This window comes from Malassezia sympodialis, genomic scaffold, assembly GCF_000349305.1.
Source record: "Malassezia sympodialis ATCC 42132 genomic scaffold, msy_sf_5, whole genome shotgun sequence".
NCBI lineage: Eukaryota > Fungi > Basidiomycota > Malasseziomycetes > Malasseziales > Malasseziaceae > Malassezia > Malassezia sympodialis.
The window spans coordinates 33,336-52,453 of NW_017387803.1; the positions used below are offsets into that span (position 1 = coordinate 33,336).

The 19,118-nt window shown below is 67.9% G+C and overlaps 11 protein-coding genes across 11 annotated transcripts; 4 read left to right on the forward strand and 7 right to left on the reverse strand.

Moving 5' to 3' along the window:
• Positions 1 to 132: 132 nt before the first annotated feature.
• Positions 133 to 1,188, reverse strand: MSY001_1208 (uncharacterized protein; the record flags this gene model as incomplete). The annotated part of the gene is made up of 2 exons (XM_018886321.1): positions 133 to 666; positions 688 to 1,188. The coding sequence occupies 2 exons, from the start codon at positions 1,186 to 1,188 to the stop codon at positions 133 to 135; spliced, it is 1,035 nt and encodes a 344-aa protein (XP_018739806.1).
• A 789-nt stretch (positions 1,189 to 1,977) lies between these two features.
• MSY001_1209 (uncharacterized protein) lies at positions 1,978 to 2,718 on the reverse strand (the record flags this gene model as incomplete). Its single annotated transcript, XM_018886322.1, has 2 exons — positions 1,978 to 2,579; positions 2,604 to 2,718. 2 exons carry the CDS (start codon positions 2,716 to 2,718, stop codon positions 1,978 to 1,980), a joined length of 717 nt encoding a protein of 238 aa, XP_018739807.1.
• Positions 2,719 to 2,900: 182 nt separating this feature from the next.
• Positions 2,901 to 4,544, forward strand: MSY001_1210 (uncharacterized protein; the record flags this gene model as incomplete). The annotated part of the gene is made up of 3 exons (XM_018886323.1): positions 2,901 to 3,938; positions 3,998 to 4,473; positions 4,505 to 4,544. The coding sequence occupies 3 exons, from the start codon at positions 2,901 to 2,903 to the stop codon at positions 4,542 to 4,544; spliced, it is 1,554 nt and encodes a 517-aa protein (XP_018739808.1).
• Positions 4,545 to 4,594: 50 nt separating this feature from the next.
• MSY001_1211 (uncharacterized protein) lies at positions 4,595 to 6,988 on the reverse strand (the record flags this gene model as incomplete). Its single annotated transcript, XM_018886324.1, has 1 exon — positions 4,595 to 6,988. One exon carries the CDS (start codon positions 6,986 to 6,988, stop codon positions 4,595 to 4,597), a length of 2,394 nt encoding a protein of 797 aa, XP_018739809.1.
• A 262-nt stretch (positions 6,989 to 7,250) lies between these two features.
• MSY001_1212 (uncharacterized protein) lies at positions 7,251 to 7,883 on the reverse strand (the record flags this gene model as incomplete). The annotated part of the gene is made up of 1 exon (XM_018886325.1): positions 7,251 to 7,883. One exon carries the CDS (start codon positions 7,881 to 7,883, stop codon positions 7,251 to 7,253), a length of 633 nt encoding a protein of 210 aa, XP_018739810.1.
• A 22-nt stretch (positions 7,884 to 7,905) lies between these two features.
• MSY001_1213 (uncharacterized protein) lies at positions 7,906 to 9,513 on the forward strand (the record flags this gene model as incomplete). The annotated part of the gene is made up of 1 exon (XM_018886326.1): positions 7,906 to 9,513. One exon carries the CDS (start codon positions 7,906 to 7,908, stop codon positions 9,511 to 9,513), a length of 1,608 nt encoding a protein of 535 aa, XP_018739811.1.
• A 9-nt stretch (positions 9,514 to 9,522) lies between these two features.
• Positions 9,523 to 11,192, reverse strand: MSY001_1214 (uncharacterized protein; the record flags this gene model as incomplete). Its single annotated transcript, XM_018886328.1, has 2 exons — positions 9,523 to 10,707; positions 10,761 to 11,192. The coding sequence occupies 2 exons, from the start codon at positions 11,190 to 11,192 to the stop codon at positions 9,523 to 9,525; spliced, it is 1,617 nt and encodes a 538-aa protein (XP_018739812.1).
• A 112-nt stretch (positions 11,193 to 11,304) lies between these two features.
• Positions 11,305 to 13,412, forward strand: MSY001_1215 (uncharacterized protein; the record flags this gene model as incomplete). Its single annotated transcript, XM_018886329.1, has 2 exons — positions 11,305 to 13,329; positions 13,353 to 13,412. 2 exons carry the CDS (start codon positions 11,305 to 11,307, stop codon positions 13,410 to 13,412), a joined length of 2,085 nt encoding a protein of 694 aa, XP_018739813.1.
• Positions 13,413 to 15,031: 1,619 nt separating this feature from the next.
• On the reverse strand, positions 15,032 to 16,186 carry MSY001_1216 (uncharacterized protein; the record flags this gene model as incomplete). Its single annotated transcript, XM_018886330.1, has 1 exon — positions 15,032 to 16,186. The coding sequence occupies one exon, from the start codon at positions 16,184 to 16,186 to the stop codon at positions 15,032 to 15,034; it is 1,155 nt and encodes a 384-aa protein (XP_018739814.1).
• Positions 16,187 to 16,248: 62 nt separating this feature from the next.
• On the reverse strand, positions 16,249 to 16,825 carry MSY001_1217 (uncharacterized protein; the record flags this gene model as incomplete). The annotated part of the gene is made up of 2 exons (XM_018886331.1): positions 16,249 to 16,340; positions 16,411 to 16,825. The coding sequence occupies 2 exons, from the start codon at positions 16,823 to 16,825 to the stop codon at positions 16,249 to 16,251; spliced, it is 507 nt and encodes a 168-aa protein (XP_018739815.1).
• Positions 16,826 to 18,311: 1,486 nt separating this feature from the next.
• MSY001_1218 (uncharacterized protein) lies at positions 18,312 to 19,010 on the forward strand (the record flags this gene model as incomplete). Its single annotated transcript, XM_018886332.1, has 2 exons — positions 18,312 to 18,342; positions 18,370 to 19,010. 2 exons carry the CDS (start codon positions 18,312 to 18,314, stop codon positions 19,008 to 19,010), a joined length of 672 nt encoding a protein of 223 aa, XP_018739816.1.
• Positions 19,011 to 19,118: the final 108 nt, after the last annotated feature.

A 19,118-nucleotide genomic window follows, 5' to 3' on the forward strand; every position in this document is an offset into this window, starting at 1 on the left:
ATGCAGGTGACGGCATACATGCGGTATCAGGCTTGGTAGTGCTTGCCTGGCGAATAGCAACGGTATTCATTCGCTATCAGCCTCAGACACGTCGATGAAGGCTCATAGATAGTCGTCTACCTACATGCCTAGCTAGTTCATGTGATCTTCTGCCGCGCGTTCGAGGTCCGCCACCGCGCCCGGGAGGAGGGGCGCCTCGCTCGGGAGGGGCGACTCGCGCCATAGCCAGGGCTCGCCGCGCGCCTCGAGGGGCGTGCCGCGCCGCAGCGGCGCGGACCCCAGGGGCGAGCACGCTGAGTGCCGCAGCGGCGCGCTGTCCACGTCGTCGTCAAGTATGTCGTCGCTCTCGTCGTCCAGGCTGTCGACCGCGTCGCGGGCGACCGAGTACAAATACAGAAGGAGGGCCACGCACAGCACGAGCCCCGCGCCGCCCGCGAGCTGCCGAAGCTGGTCGGCGCGCGACGAGTCGTTGTGCGTGGACGACGCCTGATAGGTGGCAAAGTTTTGGATCGACGCGCCAAGGTTCGTGTGCACGAGCAGCTTCGGCAGCGCCATGGCCGTGCACACGAGGTAGGTGCGGAGCGTGAGCACATGCGAGCTGGCCAGCAGCGTGTTGAGCAGGTTGTAGGGATACGGCGCGAGGCGCACGAGGAACAGCAGGCGCGGCTGCCGCTCAATCGCACGTACGACGCGCTTCAGCGGCCCTGCGTGCATCAGCAGGCGCACCATCCAGGGCCGCAGCCAGGTGCGGCTCAGCACAAACACCATCGCTGCGCCCGACAGCGCCGCGATGTAGCTCACCACAAAGCCCTGCCACGCGCCAAACGCAAAGCCCGACAGCACGATCAGCGTCGAGTACAGTGGCAGGGGCGGGAACGTCGTCGCGAACACCATGAGGCCGAACAGCACGCGCCCGAGCAGCCCGAGCGAGCGGAGATGCAGCGAGAGCGCATGCAGCCCATGGAACACCTGCGTGTGGAAGAGCATGACCAGCGTCGTGCTCAGCACACTGACGCCCACCCACACCAGCAGCGGCACATACGCCGCGATCCACTCGGGCCACCAGCACCGCTGGCGCGTCGCGGGATCGCGGAAGGCCTCGTCCCACGCGTGCACTTGGGACGCGAGCGCAGCATGCACCTGCGCCACCAGCTCGCGCGGGCGCGCGAGGAGCGCCAGCATCGCCATCAGGCGGCGCACGGACGACACAAGCGCCTGCACCGGCGACACGCGCGGCGGCTTGCTGCGCCGCCGTCGACGAGCGCGCGCATCGCGCAGGTATACGGCGCCGTGCCGCGCCTGCGGCGCGACCAGCTGCTCCATCGGGATGAACAACTCGGCATGCGCCGACGGACCCGCGCTGCTCGGCGGCGGCGAGCTGGCACGCCGCGCCTCGTCATCACGCATAGGCAGGGGCGACATGGACGCAGGCGCATCAAAGAACAACGTCACCGACTCGTGCGGCGCGCCGGGCGAGAAGGAGCGGGCCAGGGCGCCCACGAGCGACTGCGCCGCGTAGGCGGCGTTGCGGCTCATGCTGCGGGGCCGCAGCGGCGGACTCCATGGCGGGCCCTGCGCGCTCTGCGGTGACGCCACGCGCGAGCTGGGCCGGCTGTGCGCGTGCATCGACGCCGACGTGAGTCTGGTGTGAGCAGTGGCAACGTACTGCACCGACGACGAGAGGGGCGCCGCTTCGCTATCGTGGGACATGCTGCGGCGCACCTGCGACGTGTGAATACGCAGCGACTGCGCACGTCCCGTACGCTGCATGGCCGACTCGGAGCGCTTGGGCACGTACATCGGCTGCAGCGTCGTGGCGTCCGTGCAGGCTCGGCGGCTGTGTGAGCCGAGGAAATATGCCTCCACGGCGCTCGACCGCGGCGAGGGCCACGGCGCGCGGCTACGAGACTACTTAGGCGCGCTGGTCGCCCCACAGGCGCTCGACGCGTTCCCAGTCGAGGCAGTCCCAGAAGTGCGTCAGGTAGCGCTCCTTGCCCCAGAACCCATAGTCGCCGAGCCAGGCATGCTCAAACACGCTGACGCAGAACAAGGGGTATAGATGGTGGCCGATGGCGCCAGCCGCCGAGCTCTGGGCCNCGGCGCGGGGGCCGGCGCGGGCGCCTCGGCGGCGTCCGGCGCCGCGCCGCCCTGCCCGTCCTGCACGGCGGTCACGAGGTCGCTCGGGCCGCTCTGGCGGCGCTGCTGCACGAGCACCGTGCCGGCGCCGTACGTCGGCACAACGCCGAGGCGGCCGTGCTCGTCCTTGACGACCCACACCCAGCCGCTCGACACCATGCCCATGGCCGCCGCCGACACGGCGAGCTTGAACTGCGGCAGGGACCCAAACTGGTCGGCAATCGCCGTCGCGAGCGTCTTGCCGTAGAACGTCGGCACCGCGCCCATGTGCGTGGACGGCTGCGGGTACGCGCGCGACGCCTGCGCGTCGTGCGGCTTGAGGCCCGCGAGGAAAAAGCTCGTGTTGAGCGCCAGCGACGCGTAGTTGAACATGAGGATCTTCTGCCGGTCGCGCGCTGTGCTCATCACCGTCTCGACCACCGATTCCGTCGCATGCGGCGTGCCTGGGGTCAGCACGCACTACGCACCCTTCACCTCCTCGTTCAGACGCTGCAGCAGCCCCGCCTGCCACTGCGTCCACAGCAGGCTCGTCGTCCGCTTCGACAGGAACGGCTCGCAGCCCTCAGCAATCGCAGCAGGCATCGGAGGCAGCTGGTGCAGCAGCCGCGCACCTCCAAGGCGCGGCAGCGCCACAGACGTGCGGCAGAGTCCGGTGCGCAACATGGTCAGAGCCAGGCCGTCGCGACGAGCCCCGCCGGTCTTCTTCGTCCGCACGTGACACCCAGGGCCTGCCGCCACGACGCGCCCCGCCGTGGCCGCTCGCCATGGACGCTCGCACGCGCGCCCCGCCGCCCGGCTCGCCGGCGGCGACGTACCGCGCGCTTGTCAAGGAGGCCATGCGCCCACGGCAGAAGCGCATTTACGTGCTGGCCTGGATCATCACATACGCCGCGCTCGTCGCGACGCTCGCGCCCGCGGCGCCCCTGCGCTCGTTCGTCGTGCTGAGCAGCGTGGCGGTCCTGGCCACGACCGTCGTCCCGCTCCTGCTCTTCCGCCGCACGCATCTCATCCGTGCGGTCCCACCGCGCACGCTGCCCTGCGTCTCGCGCGCCTCGCTCGTGGCCCACCTCCTGCGTGCCGACGACGCATGGCATGCGGTGGCGCTCCATGCCGCGTGCGGCGCTCTTGTGGCCATGCAGTGCGCCGTGCTCCAGGTATGCCTGCGCGGCTGGAGCGCGCCCCTCTCGCCCATGCGCTACATCGATGCTCACCACGCGTACTATGTGAACGAGGCGTTCCTCAGCGCCGTCAGTCTCGGCACCACCGTCGGCGCTGCCTATGCGGTCGCCTACATGCTGCTTGTGCCCGGCGGACGCCGCGGCGTGCCGCCGTTCTCGCCCACGGCGCTCGGCACCTCGCTGCGCACGCGCTGCCTCGGCGCCCTGCCGCGCCACGTTCTGCGCGCGCTGATGCTGCTCGTGGCTGTGCCGCTCCTGCTCCTGGCGTACTCGCTCGCCCGCGACACCTGGTGGGCCGCCGTCCTCCGCGTCGTCGGCGTGGAAACGAGCGTGCGGCGTTTCCTCGTGCCGTCGTTCCGCGTGCCGTACGCCCCTGGCGCCCTGGGCCTCCATGCCCTGCCCGTCATCACATTCCTCCTCGTGCTCTTCGAAGCCACACACACCCTCTTCGACGTGTACTGGACGCAGCCCCTGTGCGCGATTCCGCCCCGCCTCAACGATCCGCTCACGGCGCTGCTGGGCGGCCTGCACGACCCGCACCCCTTTTTCTCCGCACATGCCCTCGCTGAGCTCGCCCACTGGGCGCAGTCCGAGCCGGCGCGCCGCCACGCCCTCTTTGAGGACGTGCAGCAGCAGCATGGACGCCCTATGGCCNGTGGCACCGCCTCGCCGCGCCGGCCGAGGCGGGTGCGGCGCCGGCGGCGCCGCCCACGGCCCCGACGCCGGCTGCGCTTTCCCGCGCTTCGGCGCTGTGGCGCACGCTCGGGTACGTCGTGTCGTCGCTGTGGGCGCGCATGCCGTCCGAGGCGCAGCATGTCCTTTTTCCCCAGACGCTCTATTCGGCATTGGTGGCGCCGGCCCCTGCGCTGTGGCTCGATGCGCACCTCCTGGACGACCGCGCGCGCGCGTGCTGGGCAGCGCAGGTGCTGCAGCACCTCGTGCTCGCCTCGCTGGCCGAGGACAAGTATGGGAGTGTGCAGCCGCATGTGCCGGCGCTCGTCCCGGCGCTCGCGCAAGCGCATGAGCGTCTGATGGCGGTGCGCCGTCGCGCCGAGGACATGGCCGTCGAGGCCGACACGCACTTGGTGCGCGAGGCGCAGCTGGTGCGTCGGGCGCTCGCGGCCGCGGGTGCCGACGCGAACGCGGCCACGTTTCCGCCGTCGCTTGCGCCATTCCAGCACGAGATGCAGCGCGCATGGGAGGCGTATGCGTGCGTGGACTACGAAGTGAGCACGGCGCTGCGCCGTATCGTGCAAGCCATGGCGCCGTACCATACGTAGCTACAGGAACACGATGCGCTGTCCGACGACCTGCAGGACGCCGAGCGACGCATACTCGAAGAGCGTCTCTTGCAGCTGCGCCTCGACCCAGCCGGCTGCGAGCACGCGCGCGCGCACGTCCGGGAGCGACAGCTCGCCGAGGCGCGGCGGGCCGCGCTGCTCCGCCTCCTCCTGGCCGGCCTGGAACGCCATCTCCCGCAGCAGGCGGAAGATCTTGGAGACGGGGCTCTGGTCGTCGCCCGTGTCGCCGCGTGGCCGCGACGAGTGGTACAGCGACGCTTTGCTGACGTCGATCAGGCGCAGCGCCTCTTCCACGTCGGACGTCTCGACCTCGTCGGCAAAGCGCAGGCGCGCGAGTGCCTGCGAAAGACGCACGATGCCCAGCAGCGTACGTGCGGACGTGTGCGTAAATGCCTCGTCGCGCTCCTCGTCCTGCTTGTGCTGCGCGCGCATCTGCACGTACGCATGGACCATGTGCTCCGACACGCTGCGCGGGATCGTGGGGCGGCACTGCCGCGCCGCCGCGATAAAGTGGCGCAGCAGGTTGGGCGGGATCGCCTCCTGCGCATGCGCAGGCGGCGCACTGTACATGTGCACGTACGTGACGTGCTGCGCCAGGCGCTCGTCATTGTCGCGCGAGGGCGTGTCGAGGATCAGGTAGAGAATGTCAAAGCGGCTCAGCAGCGCAGCAGGCAGGTTGATGTTGTCCACGGGCGACACGCGCGGGTTGTACCGGCCATACAGCGGGTTCGCCGCGGCCAGAATCGACGTGCGGGCGTTGAGCGTCGTGTTGATGCCGGCCTTGCTGATGGAGATGGTCTGCTGCTCCATGACCTCGTGAATCGCCGTGCGGTCGGCGTCCTCCATCTTGTCGAACTCGTCGATGCACGCAATGCCGCGGTCGGCCAGGACAAGGGCGCCCCCTTCCAGCACGAACTCGTCCGTGACGGGATCGCGCAGCACGGCGGCGGTCAGACCCGCGCCGGACGACCCGCGGCCGGTCGTGTACAGACCACGCGGCGCGACCTTGGCAATGTACTTGAGCAGCTGCGACTTGGCCACACCAGGGTCGCCCATCAGACACACGTTCAGCTCGCCGCGGATCTTGAGGCCATCGCCCATCGCCTTGGAGCAGCCACCGACCAGCAGGAGCAACAGCACTTTCTTCACGTCCTCGTGCCCATAGATCTCAGGGGCGATGCTCGTCGCCAGCCGGTGGTACAGGAACGGGTCGGCACGCAGCGACGCCAGTGCCTCCTCAATCTCCGGCGTCAGCTCCATCGTCTCGTACGTCTTTTTGAGCTGGCGGATGTGCTGGGCCTCCAGGTACGTATCCGTAAGCAGTCCGGCGCGGATCCCCCGGAAGCCCGTGTAGGGCAGCGGCAGGAAGATACCGCCGATCTGCACCACATCGCCAGGACTCACCTGGCGCGTCAGGCGGCCGTACAAGTGCACGCTCATCGAGCGGGGAATGTGGCCGACGGGCACCTGGTCCGTCATCTCCTGGATGCGGATCTCCTGGTACGCCAAAAACTTGCTCGCGCGCACCTGGGGGTAGAGCGGCGCCCGCGTCTTGTTCGTCGAGCACACGCGGCTCGTGCAAAAGGTGAGCGGCATGTACTGCCGCCCGGTGACCTCCTGGAACACCTCGGCACCGCACACGTCACACGCGTACGCATCCACGAGGATCGACGGCTTCACATCAGAGATGCGCGTCACCACCCCGCGCAGCGTCAGCAGGCGACCGAGGTGCGCGCCGCGCACCTCACGCACGGCCATGGCCGCGCTGCGCGCGGGCGGCTTGAAGTACAGCATGTAGCGCCGCAGCAGCGTCGGCGGAAACACCTCGGCGACCTCGCCCGCGTTTTCTTCGGCCTGCTCGTTTTGCACATTGCGCTCCATGCGCTGGTGTCGGATGACGTCCAGCACGTCGTCCTTGTCGGAAATGTCGCGGTCAGGCGGCGGAAGCAGGCTGTCCACGACATCACAAAACAGATTCGTGTAGCGCTTCGTGTTTCCCTGGATCGACGCGACCAGAGTGCCGCCGACAAAGCGCCCGCTCGCGGAGCGGAACTGCGCAATATCGTCGAGCTCAATAACGAGCATTTCTTGATCGCGGTTGGCAATCCGCTGCAGCTGCACCATGTACTTGTTCACCATCGCGTCCTGCGCAGGCGTGTCAATGTGCATGGAATCATCGCCTAGGTCCTGAGCGAGTCGCTGTTCCGGCGCCTCGGCAGGACCGTGCGACGCACTACCGACCTCCGACAGGGGCGGCACCTCCGATGCTGCAGCCTTGAAATGCTCCAGAAAATCCTGGATCTTTTCGCGCTCCTGGTCATAGTGGATGTCCAGCTGGACCACCGGCAGGATGGGGCCCGCACTCGCGCTCATCGTGCGCGCGGTAAAAAGAGCGCGGGCAGGCACGACCGACCCTAGCGCGACGCGCTCACGTGCAGCAAAAGTGTGCGCCAAGGGGGAATCGAACCCCCGGCACAGCTAATCCGTATGGCAAAGCTGTATTTTACCACTAAACCATTGGCGCGCGTTGAAAAGCTGTGTCCACAAGTCGTATACGTACCAAACGCATACGGTCCCCCCCACAGGTCCCCCACCTCCGCCGCTCCTACGTGTTGCGACACCGGTTTGCTACTACCTACTCGTTCTGCTCCTTCGCCTTCCACTCGCGCTCACGCTCGCGCACGATTTCCAGGCCCGGCAGCTCGCCTGCCACCGTACCGAACAGGGCATCCCGTACTTGCGCACTGCGCAGGGACATTTCTTCCTGGGCGTACAAATCGCCATGGCCTGCGGTATCGCGCGCGCGGCGCGTCGCGTAGGCATTCGGCGCCTTGACAAACTGGCGCCGCAGGCTTGCAGCGTCCGACGCGCCTCGCGACACCGACACAGGGCCCTGGCCCACGAGCGCATTTGGCAGTGGCATCGAATCATAGACATCCAGCTCGCCCAGTGTGTTGCGCCGCCCGGACTGCTGCGCCTGCCGCTGTTGCGCCAGCATTTCGGCGGTCGTCGCAAAGTGCACGTGCGGACGACCCGTGCGCTCTCCCATGAATGGACCGAGCACGCTCTCGGCAACGGCCTCGCCCAGCTCGGCATCGTGATCGCCCTGCGTCGACGTGGGATAGAAGCTGGGCGTCAAGTGGTACAGCGCCACAGCGCGGCGCAGATCGTCATTCTTGCGCTGCTGCATCTGGCGCCGCGCACGGCGCGACACACCCACATACTGTGTGGTAGAAAACGAGCGTGTCGTCTGCGACACGCTGCGCATCGCAGCACGTCCGCACAGGGACATGATGGCAGACCAAGAAGGCGGTCGCCACCGCCAGTCTTCGAAATGGCACGTGATGTGTCGCGCGCATGGCGCGGTGCCAGGGTTCATGCCCCATGCTCCACTCCGTGACGGCGTCATGCCACAGCGGCCCCTGCCACGGCCGTCAGGGCCGCTGATGGCGTCGCCCAGTGCGTTTGACTTGTTTCAGAATGCTCAGATCCAGCCTTTCGGGGCACAGATGGCCGTGCCGAGTAGCCCACCGCCGGTGCCGCCGAAACCATCCACGCCAGGCCCATCGCCCCTGTCGTCCGCTGCCGTATGTTCCCGGGCCGAGGAGATCCTGCGGCAAGGCTCACCATCACGCCGACGCAGGTTTCCGGCCATTCCACATTCACGCACTCCTCCGCCTGGCCCCCGTCCGGGCCCTGACCTGCGTCCCGTCTCGCCTCGGGCCCACGCCATGCACGATTCAAAGGCCATGCACGACGCAGAGGCATCGGTGGCGTCCCTGGACGATGGGCCTCGTCCATATCCCCGGCCTCTCCCTGTACCGATACCGCGGGCAGAGGGGGCACCGGCGCTCGATCTGGCGCGACCTTTTGAGCCCAGCTTACCTGCACCTCCTGACAGTTCGCGCACGGGCGCTCAAGGTCCTCCAGGGACGCCCCCGCCACGTCCACCGCTCCCGTCGCCACCCCCGCCGCCAGGGCCGCCAGGGCCGACGGCAGCGGCGGGCACGAACAGCGACTCCATGATACCCCCCTTGGCGCGCTCGCCGTCTCCCGGCGCACCACACGAGACCCGCCCATCGATTCCCGTGATTATGATCGATGGTGAAGTAATGACGGACGACATGATGGATCCGATGGCCTCGGATCCCGACGCAAATATTGCCATGAGTGACGAGGCGCCGGCGCCTCAGCATGCGTCGAGCTCATCGGCGGCGGAGCGCGAACTGTGGCAAGGCTCGCGCGTGTCGGAAGGCATCACCGCTGCCTGCTACCGGTGTTCACGCTGGATCGGCGGCGCCATGGTGCATGCGATGGGCCACGAGTGGCATGCACGGTGCTTTACATGTGCACATTGTGGGACGCCGCTCGAGCACGTCTCGTTCTACGAGCACGACGGGCAGCCATACTGCCACCTGGACTTTCACGAGCTCTTCTCGCGCCGCTGCTTCCACTGCAAGACGCCCATCGTCGAGGAGCGGTTCGTCACAGTGGATGCCTTTGGTGAGTCGCGTGCCTACCATGAGCTGCACTTCTTCTGCGCGAGCTGTGGCGAGCCATTCATCGATCCTAAGGACGCCGACGACTCGAGCCTCTCGGAAGGCAGCCGGCCGTTTTTCGTGCATGGGCGCCACGCGTACTGCGAGGCGTGCCACCACCGCCTGCACCGCCCAAAGTGCCATGCGTGCCACCGGCCTGTCGGCGACGAGCATGTCGAGGCGCTGCGCGCCGTGTGGCACCGCGAGTGCTTCGTCTGTACGCGGTGCCGCAAGCCGTGTCTAGGCGCGGTATTTGCCGCACCGGACGGCTCACCTTGCGACTTTGACTGCTACCACGCGTGGATCCGCGGTGGGACCAGTGGGCCGGCGCCGCCTGCGCCGCCTGCCTTCGTACACTAGTAGATACATCTATGTCGCGCGCTGATCCACCACCGTCAGCGGCGCCGCACGGTCCCAGTGCACGTGCGGCTCCATGTACAGCGACGCTTCCTTCTCGTGCGGATGGAATGGCTCCTCGTCCGTACATCGGAGCACATATTGCAGTCCACTAGGCTGCGTGAGGCGATACACGCCGACCGACGGCTCGTGCAGGGGCGCACAGACCACCGCGACCGACTCGGGGAGCAAGGCCTGGTAGCTCGCGTGGGTATGCAGATCGAGGGACGAGAGGAAGCACGTCTGTGTCGGATGCGTGTGGATCCACCCCAGCGTGATCAAGTCGTGCTCCATCTGGTAGGCGAACACCTGCTCCTCGCCTTCCGCATGGCAGCTAACGGGTGTGCCGTTCTGCGGGGGGAGCAGCAGATGCGTCACATGCAGTGCCGAGTCGGCGCGGCCCAAAAGCAGGCCGCACGTCTCAATGTCCGCGGCGAGCTGCGCCTGTGCGCACTCGAGGAACGTGGTGGGCAGCGAGTGCGGCAGGTGCACAGGCCGTAGCGATCCCCCGTCAAGCGTCGAGCGCTGGGGCGTCGCCCTGGTAGGCATGGCCGGCCGAAGTGACAGGGGGTGGACACGCAGCGGCTCGGACACACCGGAGGGCGGCGCCAGGGTATCTGCCGGTTCCGTCACGGGGGGGGAGGTGGGCGATGCCGGCGAGTCGCCCCGCATCTCAGGGGCCGCCACGGATAGCGATACAACGGGCTCTGCAGTGAGGAAGCGGCGCTCCGAGCGTCTGCGGCGCCATGTAGGACGCGGAGGGTCCGGCGCAGGCGGCGGCGGAGGCGGCGGCTCATCCACGACGGGGCCCAGGAACGACATGCTCCCCTTGCTGTGCAAGCGAGGCGCCCAGGGCATGCGCCGACTCGCGGGCTTCTCATGCGCCGCGGCCGGCGCGGCACCATAGCGTGACGACTCGCGGTGCCAGGGCAGCTTGGGACGAAACGTCGAGGACGAGGATAGAGGGAACGCGGGCGGCGATCCCTTGTCAGTGGATACAGCAAACGAGACACGCTTGGACGGCGTATCGTGCGCATCAGATGTGCTCTGCCGTAGTGACGAGCGGCCAGGTGAGCGGCCACTGGGCGAGCGCGAAGCGGCAGGCATCAATGGCCCCTTGAGCTCTTGACGCGCCTCCAGGATGGCATCGCGCGTCAGCTGAACCATGCTGCGAATGGTCGCCGCGGTCTGCGTAAGCGGGCCATACGTACCTGCGCGACATGTGCGCGACGCTCATCATCAAGCTTCGACCACCCGCTGTGCTCGTTGGGCAAGAGCTCGTCTAGGATCTTGGCGCACTTGGCGAGACTAAATAAGCTGCGTCGCACGTACCATAGATACTGGCGCTCGAGATCTCCGGCGTTGTGGTGCTGGTCCGCCTGCCGCTTGAGCCGGTCCGCCAAGCGGATCCACTGGGACACGGGCGTCGCACTGCTGAAGTGCACTTCGTGCCGGAACGCAGCGACCTGGGCATCGAGCTCGAACGGCGACGCGGGCGGAGTGCGTGGGATGGGCGCACCTACCCGCGATTCGCTCGGCACAAGCAAGCTCGTCTGGTTCGTCGGCGACGTCAGTGCATGCGGCTGTGCGCCAACAGATGCTCCTAGCGCCACAGACGCCGGGCGGGGGCGGCGCAGCTTCATGCTGGGACTCGATCGGTGCGCTCGGGGCAGGCGCTCGGCGAGGGGGCGGCGCACGTGGTCCACGTGGCCCTGGGGCGGCGGCGCGTCGGTGGAGGTCGCGGCCATCAACACCATGGCGAGCACCGCCGTCGTGCGCGTCGCGGACCTGCAAGCGGGGACGCGTGTGCCGCGTGCGGAGCTGCTGGAGCGACTGCGTGCTCGCAAAGGGGTCGTCCATGTGCGCGAGCAGGAGCTCGTGCGGGACGTGATTTACCTGCTGCAAGGCATCTCGGGGACGTGCGTGCGCTTCCAGCACGAGTGGCAGCTGCCGAGGGAGGACGGCACGACGCGCGCGCAGACTGTCATGCGCCTGGAGTTTGACGAGAGTCGTGGCCTGATCTCGCCGCCGACGCGCGACCTGATCCACCGCGTCGCAGAGCTGGGCCAGCTGTACCTGCGCGTGCAGCGCTACGTCGACGAACACACGCAGCCGACGCCGACGCACCTGACCGCGCAGAGCCTTACGCACTTTCTCGCGCAGGAGATGACGGCGCACTGCGATCTCGTGTCGCAGATGGATGCGCAGTGGCATGCGCAGGAGGAGGGCGAGCCGCTCCGCCCGCCGCTCACGCTGCAGCGGCTCGTGCAGACCACGCGCGAGCCGCTGCTGCGCATGCGCCTCATGAGCACCATGGTCGAGAGCTGCCGCGAGGCGCATGGCGGCGCGATGGTCTCGACCATCCACACATACACACTCACCGGGGATCCGTTCATTCGGCGGTGCACGTCGACGCTGCTCGACCAGGTGTCGCGCCCGTTTTTCCATACCCTCTCGCGCTGGATCTACGACGGTGAGCTCGACGATCCCTTTGGCGAGTTTTTCGTGGCGTGTGCGGCGCCGGCCGCGCACACGCCGCAGCCCACGGACGACCTGGTCGTGGCCACCGAGCAGAGCGTCGATGCGGCCGCCGTGTGGCAGAACCGGTTCGTGCTGCGCCCTGAAATGCTGCCGACGTTCCTGAGCGAGCACTTTGCGCGCAAGATCTTCTCGACCGGCAAGAGCCTGCACTTTTTGCGCGAGTGCTGCGGCGCAGACCAGGGCGTGCATGGCCGGTCGCGCCGCGAGCTGCGCTACTCAGACATGGCCGGCCTCGAGCATGCGATTGACGCCGAGTTTGCGCTCGCGAGCGGCCACCTGTGTGCACTGTACCTGACCCAGTTCCGACTGCGCGACCATCTGCGCGCCCTCAAGTCGTACCTCCTGCTCACGCAGGGCGACTTTGCCGACGCGCTGCTGCAGACGCTCGGCCCGAGTCTCGCGCGTCCTGCGTCGACGCTGTACCAGCACAACCTCAGCGCGGCGCTCGAGACGGCGATCCGCGCGTCACACGCGCAGTTCGACGACCCCGACCTTCTTCGGCGCCTGGACGCGCGCAGCCTCGACTTTGGCCCGGGCGACACGGGCTGGGACACGTTTACGCTCGAGTACCGCGTGGAGTCGCCGGTCAATGCGGTGCTGGACGCCTCGGCGATGGCCGGCTACCAGCTGCTGTTCCACTACCTCTGGCAGCTCAATCGCGTGTCGGCCAGTGTGAGCAGCGCCTGGGCGCTCCTGCTCGCGACGCAAAAAGCCACGATGCGCAGTCGGCACCACAAGAGCCTGCCACCAGCGCTGCGCACGCTCTTGGCCACGACGCTCGGGCGCCTGAGCGAGATGGTGCACTTTGTGCGCCAGCTACAGAGCTTCTGTGAGCTGGAGGGCATAGCGCACGCCTGGCAGCGCCTCGAGCACGACCTGGGCACCTGCGCCAGCGACCTCGACCAGCTCATCGAGACGCACCGCCGGTACCTCCACACCCTCATCCACACGACGCTGCTGCGCGGGCGCCGCGGCCAGGGCGACCACCTCGCCGACGACGTGCGTGCGCAGCTCGCATGTGTCCTGGCCTTCGCCACAGCCGCCAGCGAGCTGTCGCACCACGCGACAGCCGAGCTCGCGCGCGTGGCCAGCGGCGTCGAGCCACTGCGCTCCGCCGCTCACACCGAGGCGACGCTCACCGAGCGCCTCCACACGGAGCACGCGCACTTCCAGCACCGCATGCACACGATGATGGCGGCCCTGGAGCGCCACCCCACGCTCACTGTACGGGATCTCGCGGTACGTTGTTTCGCTAACGCCAGCGCCGCTGGAACTTTAATGTGTACTATCGCCGAGAGCGGACGCAGGCAGAGGCACACTGAGCGCGCGCAGCGCGTGTGCTGTGCGGGTATCGAGGCGCACGCGCTGCCACGGCGGTGCGCTCAGCTTCGCCATGAGGCGCGCCCACTGCGCGCCGACATAGGCGCGGTCGTCACCGCTGACCTGCCGCAGCGCCGCGAGCACATGGGCGAGCGCACGGGGCGTCGGGGGCGGCACCCGCCGCTCCACGGACGCGGGCGCAGGCTCGACACGCAGATAGCCCTCGAACAGCTCGTGCAGCGCAAAGATGGTCCAGGCGCCCTCGCCCTCGAGTGTCCATGCCCCGGGCGGCGCAGCAGACACGCCGTCCTCGCGACGCGCGCGCACGCCGAAGCGCGCAAAGCCGGCGAACAGCGTATGATACATGTCCAGCGTGGGGGGTCCGCCCCCCGCGGGCGTCGCGACCCGGTCGTGCAGTGCGTGCAGGGCGCCGGGCAGGTCCGCTGCCTCGGCGAGCACCTTGATCACCACAGCGTACGTCGTGCGGTCCGGCACGACCCCGGGAGGGAGGGCGGGTATGCCGAGCACCTGCTCAAGCGCCGCGCGAGCGCTGGCCGGCGGCGGGCGGCCGAGTGCTTGCGCCTGCAGTGCGTCGTACACATGCTGCACCGCCTGGGGCAGCGCGCGCCGTGCCGCTGGTGGCGCCAGTGCGACGTACGCACTGAGCGCCGCGTTCACGACATCGATCGAGCCGAGGCCCCGCGCCACGAGGTCGCGCACGCACGCGTGGACCTGCGCGAGGCGCCCGAGCCGCGTGTAGAGGGCCAGGCGAATACACCACGACAGGGGCGACGGCGCCGTAGAGGCGCTGGATGCCATGTGCGCCCACGTCGCCTCAAAGTACTGCTCGGCCGCTGCCGCACTAAAGGGCGCGGCGCGCAGCTGGTGGCGCAGTGTGCCCGCCCACGAGCTCGGCGCGGCCAGCGCGCGGCGAACGCGGCGGGGGTGCACACACCCGTGCCGCGGCACACTGCGCACGAGCGTGTGCAGGAGCAGGTTGTACGACACCGTGTCTGGGAAGGTCGGCGTGGCGTTCGCGTGCGGCGGCGGCGCGACGGCCGCGACGGCCGTCTCGGCAGCGACAAAGAGGTCGAGCAGGTCCTCGAGCGCGCCAAGAGGCACGTACTTGCGCCGCCCCCGCGCGCTTGTGAGGAGTGCATTCCACAGGGACGCATCCTGGAGCATCTGCGTGAGCTCGGCGAGCACGAGCGCGTCGGCCGGCGACGAGCGGTGCAAAAAGGTGCGGTGCGCACGCTTCACCTGCTCGATCACCACGAGCACGCGGTCCATCACGTCGGGCGTGCGTGGCCGCATGCGCATGAGGATGCGCAGCATGCCGCGGAGCTCAGTGCTCGTGAGCGCGGTCGGATCCTGCTGCGCGACTTGCAAGAAGGCGTCAAACGCGTGCGCGGCGCGATCGGTCGCGAGGGCCTGGTGCAGCGCCGCCAAGCGCGCACTGCGCGCCTGCCAGGACGGCAGGGCCTCCGTCGTAGGCACGGTATGCAACGCCGCAGCCCGCGGGCGGACATGGGCGAGCCCGCGGCGGACCGCGCCCACGCCGCGGAGCATACGGGCGGCGCAGCGCCTCGCGCGCAGAGATTCTCGGTATGGAGGTGTGTGTCTAGAGACCGGGCGCGGCGCCCTGGCAGATCTGCACCTTGATGCAGGTGCGGCCGTCCTCGCCGTGGCCGCGGGTCACGGCATCAAAGGCCTTTTCGGCGTCGGCGAAGAGGTAGCGGTGCGTCACGAGGCGTGTGACGTCGATCTGGCCGGCGGCCACGAGCGCAATCGACATGTCGTAGTCGCCGCTGCCGTAGCGGAACGAGCCAGTGACCTCGACCTCGCGCACAATCACGCGACTGACGGACATGAGCACGTCCGCGCGGCCCATGCCGACAAGCACGACACGGCCCTGGCAGCGTGCGGCCCACGCTGCGAGGAGGATGCACGACTGGGCGCCGCTGGCGTCGAGGACCAGGTCAAAGCCGTCGTTCTGCGCCACGTCGCCGCCGACCTGCTCGACCAGCGTGCGCGCATTGCGCGCAGCACAGTCAGGGTCAGTCTCACCGGGCTGCGGCGCGGACGGCTTGTACGTGGACGTCGCACAGAACGACTCGGCGAAGCGCAGCTTCTCGTCGACGAGGTCGCACAGCACCACGCGGCGCGCGCCGAACGCACGCGCCACGGCGCCAATCATCAGGCCGATCGGACCTGCGCCAAGGACCAGCACATTCTGCATCGCACGCACCTGCCCGCGCGACACGGCCGCGTGGACGCCGACGCTGAGCGGCTCCATGAGCGACGCGGCTTCCATCGACATGTTGTCCGGGATCTTGTGGGAAAAGGCCCAGTTCAGCGTGTAGTAGGTAGCGAGAGTACCGTCGTGCGGCGGAGTCGCAGCGAACACCAGCTTGGGGCAGTGGTTGTAGTCGCCCCGCAGGCACATCGCACACGACAGGCACGGCACGCCCGGCTCGAGCGCGACGCGGTCGCCGACCGCGCGGTCCTCGACGCCGGGGCCGACCTCCGTGATCACACCAGCCGACTCGTGGCCCAGCACCATCGGCGCCGTGAGCACAAAGTCGCCGATGCGCCCGTGCTCGCGGTAGTGGCAATCGGAGCCGCACAGGCCGGTTTGACGCACGTTCACACGCACTTCGCCCGGCCGGAGCGGCGCAAGCGGGCGGTCCTCGAACGCGGTCTCGTGCACCTTCTTCAGCACGAACGATACATTGCCCTCAGCAGGCGGGGTCGGGAGGCTGTTTTCGCTCGACATGGTGTCGTGGGCGTCCGTGCTCCGCCGCCGCGGAGCTGCCTCCACGGCCCGCCCCACGTGGTCTACATAATGGTGCACTTCGACGGCTGCGGCTCCGCGCCGCCGGGCGCGGACGCCTTCTCGATCTCAGCGAGCACCAGCTCGAACACCTTGGCTGCCTGTTAGCCTCGTAGCATACGCACTGACGTTGGCGTTGTGCCGCGCACTTGCCTCGACCCACGCACAGTGCAGCGACTGCGCGAGCGCCTTGCCCTCCGCCTCGGGCACTTGGCTGGCGTGAGTGCGCTGTACGTACCGCTGTGCATGCAGGTCGCTCTTCTGGCCCACGAGGACACAGGGGATCGTCGACGTGCCGGTATAGTTGAGGATCTTGTCGTACACGGTCTGGATCATCTCGAAGCTCGCGCGGGAGGCGATCGAGTACACGAGCACATAGCCGTGGATGCCGATCGCATGCTTCGAGTTCAAAATCGAGTACTCGTCCTGGCCGGCCGTATCGACGATATCGCAGTTGTACTCCTGGCCCTTGTACTTGACCGTCTTTTCAAACACATTCTCAATCGTGGGGTAGTACGAGTCCACAAAGGCGTCCTCCACGAAGCGCACCACCAATGACGACTTGCCTGCGATGAGCTGCATCTACGCACCGACCGAGCGGGACCCGAGCACGGCAATCTTCCGCTTTCTCCGCAGCTCTGGCGTGGCCATGGTGCCTGCGACGGATCCGCGACGAGCCACGGGCGCGGTTCCGAGGCTTGTTCGCAACATGTGGAGGGGGCTAGTAGGCCCTGGGCGGGCCCACCGCGCACGGATCGCCGTGCCGCGCGCCATGGACGGGGCGACGCTCGGTCGCTGGGAGCAGTGTGCATTGCAGCCGGGCGGCTGGGACGCAGCAGGCCTTGATCGCCGTGCATGCTGGTCCGACATATGGACGAGCCGCCCGCTGGCGCCCGCCGCCGACCTCGACACGGCGAGCCCGCACCCCGACGAGGGGCAGGTCGACCTGGATGTCCAGCGCAGTTTTGGGCACATGCACGGGACAGACGAGCGCGATAGGCGGCGCGACCAGCTGCGGCGCGCTATTCGTATGACGCTGCGCCGGTACCCCGCGCTCCGCTACTTCCAAGGATTCCACGACGTAGTCGCGCACGTACTGCTCACCATGTGCCCCGACGCCACCGACGAGGCGGCCTGGGCCCCGATGCAGCGCGTCGTCGACCAGGTGAGCCTGCACTTTCTGCGCGACTGCATGACGCGCGACCTCATGCCGGCTATGGGCCAGCTCAAAATCGTACGCAACATACTGCGTGCCGCGGACGCGCCGTACGCGTACGCGCTGGAGAACGCGTTTTACCCGAACCACCTGATTGTGGCGCTGCCGTGGCTGCTCACGCTGTTCACGCACGAGATATCTGCGCCTGCTCAGGCGCTGCGTGTACTGGATTATGTGTGGTGCGCAGGCCCTGCTAGCACCCTGTATCTGTGTGCGGCCTTCCTCCTCACGCAGAAGGAGCGCGTCGCGCAGGTCGCCGCCGAGACGCGCGTCGCGATCGAGGCGCTCGATATCGCTGAGCTGCACCCCGTGCTGGCGAGTGCACCCACAGAGGGGGCCGCCGACGACAGCGCGCTCACACGCGTGCTGCAAGACGCGGCCCATCTCGCGCGTACCTTTCCGCTGCGGTGCCCTGCGGTGCACGCACACCTCGTGCTGGGCGACCAGAGCGTGCTGTTCACATGGGACAAGCAGGACACGGCGCCTCTATCCGTCCTGGCGCTGCCGCCGACGCAGCTCGCGCTCGATCCGCTGCCGACGCCGCGCGACGAGCCGAGCTTTGCATGGCGCGCGGCGCCCACGCGGGGTCCGCGCACGCGGGATATATTGCGCCACATGGTGCAGGCGCCGCGCCTACGCCGCCTGTCGGTGTATCCTCCCGTGTTGCTTCTATCGTCTCTATCTCTGTGCCTGGGCGGCGGCGCGCTGAGCGTCATGCTCGCGCTGTTCCTGGCGCAGCCGCGTTCGTAGTGGCCAATGCTGAGTCAGCAATGCCTGGGCGGCGGGCGGCGCGGTCGACGTGCGCTTTCGTCGCTCCGCCGTCGGACGCACGGAGAGCTCGATATGCGCGACATGAACCTGACGCTGTATTCTACGCGTGCCGGTAGGTGCTTATGATGCTCATGATCAGTGTTGCTGCTCGACTCGGAAGGGCACCGGATCCTCGCGAAGTACTATGAGCCGCCGGGTGTGCGTGCGGACGGCGTCGCAGCGCCGGCAGGGGCGGGCGCCGCTGGCCTGGCGCCACTGTACGCCAAGAACCCGTACCAGACGCAGAAGCAGCAGGAGGCGCTGGAGCATGGCGTGTGGGACAAGGCGCGCCGGGCGTCGGGTACGTGGGGGGGTCTGACCGCAGGCGATTTGTTCCAGTACGACAACCAGCTCGTGCTGTTCAAGGCGTCGTACGACGTGTATCTCTTTGTGATTGCGCCAGAGCACGAGAATGAGCTGATGATCCACAGCTTCCTCCAGTCGTTCTACGACACGCTGTCGGTGCTACTGCAAAGCCAGATTGACAAGCGCACGATCCTCGACAACATGGACCTAGTCACGCTAGCGCTGGACGAGAGTATCGACGATGGGTGCGTGTGCGCCGCTGACCGCAGGATCATCCTCGAGACGGATAGTGCCGCGATCGCGAACCGCGTGACACGGCCCCGCTCTGATACCATCGAGGTGCAGATCAACGAGCAAAGTACGTCTCTATGTCTAACAGCAGCACTGTTGAACGCGTACACCAATTTCCGCGAAAAGTATGTGCGACAACACTGACAGGACTAGGGTGGCACAGCGCCTGAGTGGACTCTAGCGAGGTAGTGGCAACAGGTCACGCAGGAACAGGGTAGGACCAGAAATCGTAGGCCCTCGCCTGGCAGCGCT